The sequence below is a fragment of the Petaurus breviceps genome, unplaced genomic scaffold (genome assembly GCF_028583685.1).
Source record: "Petaurus breviceps papuanus isolate PSGF00001 unplaced genomic scaffold, PetGlider_PUasm1.0 37, whole genome shotgun sequence".
NCBI classification, from domain to species: Eukaryota; Metazoa; Chordata; class Mammalia; order Diprotodontia; family Petauridae; genus Petaurus; species Petaurus breviceps.
In genome coordinates this window covers 38,707,785-38,719,319 of record NW_027186296.1, presented here as the reverse complement: position 1 = coordinate 38,719,319, position 11,535 = coordinate 38,707,785, and the positions used below count along the sequence as shown (strand labels likewise).

General features: G+C 35.1%; 1 protein-coding gene across 1 annotated transcript in view; it reads right to left on the bottom strand.

Moving 5' to 3' along the window:
* Positions 1–2,570: 2,570 nt before the first annotated feature.
* The window catches only part of DPP8 (dipeptidyl peptidase 8), a 72,012-nt gene continuing 63,047 nt past the window's right edge, over positions 2,571–11,535 (bottom strand). The window contains exons 16-20 of the mRNA XM_069098274.1: positions 11,091–11,237; positions 9,760–9,912; positions 8,616–8,758; positions 7,687–7,798; positions 2,571–6,738 (exon numbers count right to left, since the gene is read on the bottom strand). Coding sequence (XP_068954375.1) covers positions 6,616–6,738; positions 7,687–7,798; positions 8,616–8,758; positions 9,760–9,912; positions 11,091–11,237 — 678 coding nt within the window. The 3' untranslated portion in view covers positions 2,571–6,615. The remainder of the gene's footprint in view (positions 6,739–7,686; positions 7,799–8,615; positions 8,759–9,759; positions 9,913–11,090; positions 11,238–11,535) is intronic.

Genomic DNA, 11,535 nt, shown 5'->3' with positions numbered 1-11,535 from the left:
ATAAAAACTAGCCATGTGACCTTGGGCAAGTTACTTAACCCCAATTGCCCTCCAAAAAGCAAATAACAATAATAATAATTAGAACTATCCAAAAGTAGAATGGGCTGCCTTAGGAGGCAGTAGCTTCTTTCTCACTGAAGTCTTCAAGTAAAGCAAAGGTTGAATGAACATATTTCTGGAATTTTGTAGATGGAATTCTTGTTAAGGTACAGGTTGGATTCTGAGGTCCTTCCAACTTTGAAATCCCTTAATGTATTCAAGGATCCCTGGTTTAAGGGATCAAATGATTTAAGGAGGGTTATTCCTGTGGAGATGAATAGAGACTGGACCTCTAACTTCAATAACATAAGTAAAGTTCCAGGTGATGAAATTCCCTTTACTGATACAGGTCACCACCTTTTCTGCAACAGAGAACTGGAGAACAGCAAACACCTCTCAACACTCCTGAGTAAATTCCAAATTAGATTAAGATATAACTTTAGAAATACTTAACAAAATAAATAAAAACACAAAAGTACACAAATAATGTTAATACGTGCTTTTTAAAAGCAACATGTGGCTTCAGGGATCCTTATGCACAATTTGAGTTTGATACCACTGTTGTGGGGAGCTGCCCAGAGCACTGAGAGGTTAAGTGACTTGTCTATGATCATTGAGCTAGAATGTCAGAGGCAGGATTTGAACCCTGGTCTCCTGGGTTTGAGACCAGTTCTGTACACTATACCACATTGCCTTTCCTCAAGTTATTACTGAAATATCTTAGTCAAACACATATACCTCAGCTGTCTTAGCATTTTACTCTATCAAACTTTGTGAGCCCTTAGTACATAGTAGTCTCAGAGAAGAAAGCCAAGACACTCTAATAGAACAAACATTGGTAAATTTTTATCAATCAGAGTTTTAGAGTAAGAAGAACTCTCATTAGCATGTGGGACTAACTTCTTTTTAATACTAAATTCTTTGCTAGTGATGGTTCAATAAGGTTTAGCCCTCCTAGGACCAGGATGGTGAACTTCCCTTTCACGATGATCCTATTCTGACCCTTTAGTTCCACCAAAGATAGAACTGGGCAATGGGGAATTAATTCTTGCTAACTCAATTCACCAAACATTTAAGCATGACTATGACCAAGGCACTGTGGATATAAAGAGAGATGATGTAGATTCTACTCCCAAGGAGCTTACAATCTAATGAGAGATGGAGGCAAGACAAGAATTACTTCAATGCAAGTACATAAATGACTGATACATGAAAAGTGTAACAAGTGCAAAGGACCTAGGAATTTGAGGGAAGAATCACTTTCAAGTTGAGGTGTGAGGATGTGACCTGGGAGGAGCTGGACCATGAAGAAAAGGATTTCAACAGATGAAAGACAAGAATCTCTTCAAAGCATAAGAAAAAGCAAAGGCATAAAAAAATATAAGTATGGGGAATAAAGAGTAGTTTTGATTGCCTGGAAAGCACAGTATAGAAAGGGATGAGGTAAAGAAGAAAAGGTAGGCTTGAAGTAGGTTGTGGAAGACCTTGAAAACCAGGAGTAGGACTACTTTTAATTCAGTAAACAACGGTGACCCCTAGACGTCTTGAGGCCAACATAGTGGTACATGATAAAGATTATCTGAGTGGTAGATTGAATGGAGAAGGGAGAGTAAGCATAAAGGCTGGATCATGAATAATCCAGGAAAGAAGAAATGATAATCTTCAGTAGGATAAACATAGTAGCAATAGAAAGGAAAGGACAGTTAAGAGATATTGATGACTGAATTTGAGAGAGAAGACAGTCAAAGATGACAAGTTATAATGAGACTGGGTCACTAGGAGGATGACTGCCTCTCGCATAGACAAAAAGTCGAAAAGGGAAACAGATTTTTGAAGATGAATTCAACTTGGGACATGTTGACATGGGACATGGGTGCCTGTAATATCCTAGTGAAGATCTCCATTAGACAATCTTTGAGGCTGAATAGCTAACAGAAGTTGGGGCTGGACAGATTTGTGAATCAGCTGCATAGAGGTGATAACTGAAGCCACAGGAGTGGATGGGAATAGATGAAATCATAATCCAACCCTTTCATTTTATTGATGAGGAGGCCTAGAAAGGTTAAATGCCTTGCTCAGGGTCACAAAGGTTATTAAGTTTTAGGGCTTGGAGTCCAACCCAGGTCCTCTGGATCCAAATCCAGGGCTCTTTCCATTGCATCAAGATACTTTCTACAAACATGGCTCATGCCCACTGATTTCCAAAGCAGTATCTTTCCTTGTTCAGCAGCACCAGCTGGTGGTTACTGGGAACAATTTGAAACTTGAAAACCATTTGCAGCTTGAAAGCAACACTGTACACTCCCTCTAGGCTTCAACACACTAATTAATGTAGAGATTTGATTAATTTTAATACTTAAAAACCTGTGTAATTCTTCACAAAATGGCCTCTTTACCCCAGCTCCCCCACTGCTAACCTCAAAATGTTACTTTTGAAGACTGAAACTAGAGATTTAATTTCATGCTTAAATACAAGCTGTTAAATCAAGGAGAGTGTTTAAAATGGGGGTGGGGGAAAACATTTAATTCAATTTATTTTAGCAGCATCTTTATTCCAACAAAAGGATCTGTAATAAAACACAACAAAACTAATGTTTCCACTTTACATGATTAAAAGCCGTGTAGCTAGAAATGGGGAAACCCATAAACTTACTGAAGTGAGACATGCAATTCTGCTAATACAAGTCAATGCTTAAAACAGCAGGCACTTTACATTCTAAAATTAAACACCTGAACTCTAATTGTGCTGAACAACCACAAAAGAAAAGGGAAAAAAAATAACCAAAACACTACTGTTTCTTCATTCTGAAGGTCTGTAGAACCAATAACTTTGGAAATAGTATGCAGGTGTACTGACACTTGGGAAACCTGAAGGAAACTGGGAAGGCATTTTGTATTAAGTTATCCCAATATTCTAGGCTGAGAGTTGGGGTGGAGGAAGGTTCTTCTTATATATTTATTATGACACTGATACTCTTATGAGAAGGGCTAGCTTTCCTTCAGACTTCCATAAGGACTAGTCCTGGTCCTATCTGTTTTCTAAGTTAATAGGTCAGGTAGACGGGCTTCAAGATCACGAGCAACCAATCTTGTGAATTATCAATTCCCTAGTGTTCTTATTACCAGGGAAAATATATTTTGTATTGGCATAATGATTTTAATCATATTCAACAACTTCACATGCTAATTAGTACAACTTCATTAATAAGCATCCTTAGCATTTAATTTGGAATAGGGGAAAAAAAAATTTTTATTCAGTTGTTTTTCAGTCATGTTCGACTCTCCCTGACCCCATTTGGGGTTTTCTTGGCAAAGATATTGGAGTAGTTTGCCATTCCCTTCTCCACATTTGGATACTTTTTTATTAAAGAAAAAAAAGTGCTCAAATAGGTGAAATAAGTAAGACTATATATATGTATATATACATACATAAACTTTAAATACACACGATATACACATATATATGTATATATCACATGTGTATTTAAAGTTTGTCTTTTCTACATATTTCTTGGAACTTAAGAGTTTTATTAGGAGACTAATTCCAAAACATGAAAAAACATTATATAAAGAGAGGTAGAAACTGAAATAAAGTCTTAAAACAAAAAGAAAAATTTGAACACTGGCAACATGCAACAATTAAATATCATTCTTAGAAAGGTAAGGAAGTTGGTGTGGTGGTGGTAGGACCAGGATTCATTCCCTTTTGTTGTCTGTGGGAAAAATTTTCAAACTGAGGCCTTGGAAGACAGGAGGAAGCTGGCCTCAAAAGCAGTCTTTACTCCCTTGTTCTCACAAGTAATGTAGAGCTGCTAGCTGCTTTTCACATACATCTCTTATAGTGAGAAAAAGTGGTCAATATTTACCTACAGGGAGAGGATTTCCTGCTTACACATCATTATCTCTTCTAAGTCAGTATAGTATAAATTTCACTCATTAGAGTCTTTAGAGTTATTTCAAATAACTATACTCAATAATGGCCATGGGAATTTATCAAGACAATGAATAACCCAGGTTGCCTTTTAACCCCAGTGCTTTTTGGCTCTCACCAAACGTGCTCCTTGCTTTAAACTGCCACTTGATGAGCTGCTTTCCTCATAGTTAACGTTACCAGTGAATCTTGGTAGAGGTTTCCATTGCTTGTTAACTTTGTAAACAAGAGCCTCCATTTCCTTTAGGAACAGCAAATCCAATCAAGTATCCTTTCTGAAAGAAAATTCAGTCATGTTCACAGTATGGCTGCCAACGTGACAACATTTCTTCACTGGTAAAGAAGGGAAATAGTGCTTAGGAATTGTAATGAGAACTTGCAATTTCTTTATTTATTTGGACGGGGAAAAGGGAAAAAACTAAAAATGAACTGTGTGTTTCACTAGAACAGTATGCAGCAGCAATTGAGTATTTTATTTTTTTCTTTTGGCAAAGGAAGAGATGCCACTGTAAAGAGACAGCCTTACAAAGTAAGAAATTTGCAATGAATGCTTGTCTAGTGGCTTGTGGTACTGCTGGATACCCATTCTGTTCTGTACACTGTCTGCAATGATCACAGATCCCTGAAGACTATTGGTACAGAAGCATGCATCTCCCTCATCAAGTAAAACTCGAGTCATAGGGGGAATTATTTTCTTGGGTTGCAGGGGGTATGAAGTTACCCAAATCAAAATATAAACAAATTTAGGTGTGGGAAGATACTAAATATGTAAGTTTATACGTATATATGTATATATGATAAATATACACGGAGAGAGATGACAGAGAGATAGGTATGTATATATACTACAGTTATGGAAAGAATTTTCCCAAATGAATATCCAACAGTGGTACATTATCACTTCTGGCTTCCCTCATTTCTTATCTCCCCTTATCATAAGGTAAAAACGTGCCACAAAGATAATGTCTTCGTGACAAGTATATGCTCTGCACACAAAAATCTACAGTCAGTATGTGATAAGCAAAAGAAACTTCCACATTCTCTCTGGGGACTCTTATAAATATAGCAACTTCTTTCCAAGAAAACATTAATGCCTGTGATTAGCAGGGCTGGGTCAGTTTTTAAAGTTAAGTTTTTCTTCCTGCTATGCTCTTACCCAAGTCTCCTAGCAACAAGAAAATTCTGCCCTTCTACCCCAACACTCCAGTGGGAACCCAAACAGTACCTGTGAAAGCATATGAAAACCCTTGAACATTAAAATGTTAGGGGTAAACCAGAATAATTTCATTATCAGAGTTTATTTTAGGGAAACTTAAAATAGGAAACTATATACAATTTTTAAACAATGAAGAAGAGAATAATGCACCACTAAGGGGGTCAACTTATGATAAACAAATCTGTTGGAAATTTAAATTTCTACTTTAAGCTTGTCATTTCCAAAAAGCTCTTTGTGCTCACTGAACCACTTAAAAAGGCGGGAATGTAAATGTTTGTTTCTAAAAAATTTAAAAAGAATTCTCTTGAATATAGTCAGTTTCAGATTATACTGGCTGAGGGGTGATTATTTTACTTTGGTTTTCTTAGTTAATATTCTAAGAGTTAAAATCTCATTTCCCAAATTTTTTTCATGACTTTTCCCAGCCAACTGGTACTTGCACTTTGGACTTAAAAAGATCCCTATCTCCACTCCAACATCCCTATGATTCCCTTCTATCTTCCCCCTACCTCCCCTTGTCCCTGCAACATCTAGAGCATTTTGATATAAGGAAATGGTATACAGAAAATTGGGTACCAACATATTTTCTGAAGAACAAAAGTGAATATGTACTTTTCTTTTCCTAAAGGAAAAAATAGCCTGCAAATATTTAAGTTATTGTCATTCAATTTAAAATTAATCTGCATGTAATTATTAATACCATAAGATTAGTTAAAACCATGCTACAAATACAGTTACTCTCCTTTATGTGAAAGTAAATCAGGTAAAACCCATCTTGTCATATCATCAAAGAAAAATTAGTATTTTGTTTTTACTAGACAAAGCTAAAACTCACTTGGGAAGAACTTGGATAAACCAAAATGAGTATCTTGAGGAGGCCACTAGGAATTCCTTAAAATCATTAACAATTGGTTAAGTCATAGGTTTAATAATGATTAGTTCTTAACATGCTGGACATACCCCAAGCAATGAAGCATAAGCTATTCAATTACACTTGAATGCTATCAAATTTGTAATTAGCCAGAGATTCAGGAATTGTAGTGAACCAATCACCTAATATTACCATAATGTAACAAACTCAAATATAATGTAAAAATACACCGATTAAATCCATGAGGCTTACAATGCTTTTAAAAGGTGGAAATGTGATGGTGCTGATATGTGCTGCAAATGTTTTAGCTTCTCTCAGTAATTCTCATGGTATTGCTGTGTCCCATGGAAGTGAACATCGTTCAATTCTTTGTGTGAGTTAAGGTATGAGGTTGCTATTTGTGTACTGTAGATTCCTGTATGGCACCAAATTTACTTTCAGAAGTGGATGTTATGTGGCAGGCACCAAAATGTGATGATCAGTTTTCTATATTTTCTACAGATTAGACCTCCTCATTTGGTTAAGCAGCCATGTATCAGAGTTCCACAAAAGTCACAATTATATCACTTTCAGAGCAGCAATTCGTGAACCAAGATTTTCTTGAAGATAGTGCAAAAGATGCAGTTCATAATGTTCTCCAGATTCAGGGACTCTTATGCTGTGTCTCTCCTGAGGATAGATCTAAAAATAAAAATTAATATCACAAAACACAAAGGACAAGCAGTTAATAACTATAAATCTCTTTCAAAATCTCCCCAACAGATGTCTAACAAGATTAACAATATGCAAGAAGAGTAGCCTTACAGAGAGGTTACAAACATGTACACATATACACAGTCATTAGAGATTCATAAAAAGGCTTTTCATCTCTTTCAATTTTCTGACACATCCCCTCTTCTTCCAACTTCCTTTGTTATTAAGCTAAGAGGATAAAAAAAACCTACTTACCTGGAATCAGATAATTTAGAGTATCCCCTTAAATACAAATGCCCATGACAATTCAACAAATGGAATAAAAAAGCAGATATGCTCAGGGCATGTGTAAATATGTGTAAGTAGTGGAATGAGGATATGTAAGAAGGAAACTTATTCCTCTCACTACCCAGAAGTGGGTTTTAAATAATAAAAACTTGTTTATTTGAGAAGAGATAACTTTCTGACTTTTGGACTACATGAATCAATGTTAATGGGTGAAGTAGGGAAGAAAGAACTAAAAGATTATGACATCAAGAGATTCTGCCCTTCCAATCATGAAATTAAGCATCATTTCCTCAACTTACAAAGAGAAAAAAGGAAAACAGTAAATTGACTTCCTACTGCCATTTCCGTGTTTACAAAGAATGAAACTGAGTATGAAAACACTGAGTGGTGGAACTAGACAGTCAAGTTTCTCAGCACATTTAACCAGGTCTGTCCTTTTGTGGTTCTTGTAAGTTTTAGGAAGCCAGAGCTAAAAACTTAACCTTTTACTCTGGTTTATCAGAGTGCAAGGAAATACCATTTACTTTTCACATCATGTTTTTAAAAATCTTGAGCTCATAAGGTCAAAGTATAGCACACAATTTTTAACCAGGAAAATTGAGTCATATGATATTGTTATATTTTAATTTAGATGGTGCAGGAACTTACCTGTAAATCATATGGCTTCCCAGCCCTTACTAAAAAACTCAGTAATATACTGGTATGTGCAAAGTGAACATTTTCATCCAAGAAGCCATGCAATAGCAGTAAACGATTGGGTCTGGAAAAGATAAAACATAGAGTATTAGGTAATATGCTGGAATACTTAAGGGAGCCACATAATTTAATATATAGTTCTGTTTAATAATTTCCAACTTCTTCACATATCATGATCAAATTCTAACAATTTAACTTCAAAATCACATGATGTTAACTTGCTCCCTCATCTTAGGGAAAAAAAAATCAAGAATGAAATAGAAGGTGGGTTTGTCCAATTTCCTTAGGAGAAACTGGCTGTAAAATCAGACATATTATCATTCATGCCCTTTTCCAGGAATAGGGCAGTTATTCAAAACTGTATAAAAACCTTTTAACATCTTTTTTGTTCCACTTTAGTAGAATTATGCCTTTAATTTCTTCAATTATAGGTGGAAGAAAAGAAATTACATGATCAGGAGGATTATAATTATGCAAATGATTGATTATTCAAGTAAGTAAAGGTACTATCTTAGGACTATAAAATCACTTTGTTTAGGACTAGTATTTCCTTTTCTAAAAAATGTTTTATTCACTTTAAACTTAAATACAAAACAAGAAAAAAAGGCATTTCCATGTACACAGCAGAACATAAGAGAGGATTCAATATAAAACAATAAATTTCCATTTCAAGAAAACCCATGTAATAAACTGTTTTAAAAGCTACCCAGTTTTTCTGTACTTCCTTCTTTTTCTTTTGTTCTTGCCTGTGCACTTTTTATTTTATTTTTTTCTCCCTCTCTCCCCCTTGCCCCAGGACTAGTATTTCCATCAAATAATTAAAAACTGGCCCTAATATATAGTTTTTAAATTTAGCTTAATGATTAAAAGAGTACACTTACTCAGAAGGGAACTTCTCTGCTTGCATGGCCACAGATCCTAGGTAATAGCCTTGTTCATTCTGGTCAGGGTGACCCATGTAACGTTCTGTATATCCCGTATCATAGAAAATCCACAAAGTAACTGGAGCTCCAGCAATGGCAACCTATACAAACCAATAATCACAATCAAATGTGGGCCAGGAAAGAGCTAGCAGTGAATACTTGCAATTGCATATGTATAGGCTAAAACTATTCTTATGTTGTACATAATGGATCTTAGTTCTAGTTAGCTTAGCCAGTCACATTGTAAATGTTATTTCAAATAATGGGTGGCCAATTAGTTTCACAATTTTTCAGGCACACATTGTATTCTTCTCTGGGATCAATAATTTTACAAATGAATATTCTTTAGTCAAAAGGGGGACTAAACAAGAAACTGGATGGTTTGTTGCAAATCCATCTCCACTACTGGAAAAAATTAATTAAGAGTGCATATGCTGAAGGCATCTTGGTTACATCAGCTTTGTGTATGGAGTACAGCATTATCAAGTAAAGGAAAGTTTAGAATCAGAGAACATGAGTTCAAATCCTCACAGCTGTGTGATCTGTGGAAGACTGCTTTCAGTTCCATGGTTCTCTTGCTATGATTTTTTAAAAGTCCCTCTTGAGTCTGCTGGTTTTAAAACAATAAAAGGCTATCGTTAAATATTAAATAATATAATTTCATGGATGCCACATAAACTTTCATATTTAAATATCTTATTCAACCTGTCCACAGGTAGCAGCCAGTAAAAACCATGCTAGTCATTTGAATTTATATTGATGGCTGAATAAAAATATTCTGCTATTATGTCATTATGCATGATATCTATTTCTATAAGTCATGCTATTTTAAAAACTTGATTGTCATTAAATTTTTTTTAAGCCTAGGTGTGGTCAAAATTTTCTAATAATAATTGGTTGCCAAAAGTTGACAAATCTTATATATCTATCTACCTCATGGAAAGTTAATATCTGTAAATCTTTGATATTTTATAGATTTTCTGAGTCTGTAAAACAAAAAAAAAATGTTTCATTTAGAAGAAATCTGCCCTATGTTCTATCCCTAAGCCACAAAGATATTTTGATTTGTATCTCAAAAATAAGTCTACAAGAATTCACATACCCTGAAGATATCTGACCTCTGCATTAATGCCATCAGAGAGAGGTATCCTCCATAGGACCAGCCATGGATGCCCACACGATCTAAATCAATGAAATCATATTGAGATGCTAGGTACTGAAGTCCTTCTACCTGGTCTTCAATTTCTATTTGACCCTGAAAGAAAATGAGTGCATTTCGTTGTTAGTGCTTAACTATAAGTATTACAACACTGCTTGTTAAAATCTGTCGATTTTAAAAATGGAATCTGTCCCTTATTTTTTTTAATCATTGTATTATTATTAGTCTTGTCAACTATAAAATGAGGGTGTCAGACTACATGACCTCTAAGGTGTATTCCAGCTCTTAAATTCTGTAATTAGCTAAAAGGAAGGCAATGGTATCAATCTGAAAAACCTCTTTATATGTGGCAATTCTATAACTTACTTTAAGTAGAGTCTACTAGTATTTTATTACCCCATATAATTATTTTTAACATACATTTTTGTATACTTGTAAAGTACTTTCCTTGTCACAGCTATCTGATTTTCTTTTCTTATTCCTCTGTGAAGAGGGACATCAGTTGGTCAAAGTCTTCCTTGTGACAAGTCTCCATATACCCAAAGACAGGAAATAAGTTACTCTTTAGACTTCTTCTCTGGGCTAATACCTCTATTATTTTGAAAATATGAAAAGGGAGTCATAATTGAAGCACTGCTTTACTGTTTCCCCGATCTCTATCTCTCTCATTAAACATAATACTTTCAGAGAGATACAGTATGCCAGGACATATTTTTCTAAAAAGTCTCACATGAGAGTACAATATGAGGTCAAAGAATTGACCTTAGGAAAAAGTCATCACTTCCTACTCAGCATGTTGAATACACTGGCAAATATTCTAACTGTCTTACTGTGCAAAAGGAACATCAGTTTCTTGTTTTCCAAATGCAGCGGGTATAACATGGAAGCATCTCTAAAAGGTAGCATTTTAAGCTTCCTGTAGAGAGAAAAAACTTGTCACAAGGAGACATTGATCACCTGGTCTCCCTCCCTCTTTGCATTGGACAGAACAAAGCTCAAACACTCCTCTTGGTATGATATAGGAAGCTGCAAATTGGCAATGTTACTTTTAATCTCAAACTCTGAAAATCAGAAGTCAGGGATACATCTACAAACTAGGTTAAGTAGCTCTGTTTTATATCTCTGAGGTTTCAAATAAGAAGAGATAAATTAATATGTTTTATTGATCACTAGCTTCCTACTCTCTCCTCCGTTTACTCTCAGGGTGTTACACTGGCCAATGCCACACAATGAATCACGATGTTTAATAGGCAAATGTTTTCTTGCACACACACCATTTTATATTTGAAGGCACCTTCAAATTTAAGCCCTCGATGACAAGATCCCCTGTTGTCTATTACCACAACTACATAACCCAGAGATGCCAAAGTATTCAAGCGGAAATATTTGACTCCTTTAAACCGATTATTCACCAGCTGCACCTGAGAAAGAAATACAAGATCAGTCAAATTCTATAAAATAATTTATATGCAAAAGAATGAAGCAGGTATGGCTGCTCAAATGACTAAATTGCTTAAATTGCTGTTGATACTATTCTGCTATGTAATTAAGTACTTTTTAAAAGTTAATTAAAATAAAGAAACTGTTAGGTGGGGGAAAAAAATCTCTGAATTAAATATCTGATGAAAGTCTCATATCCAAGACATATAAGGAATTAGCACAAATATATGACCAAGGACCATTCTCTAATACGCAAGTGGTTAAAGAATATGAACAAAA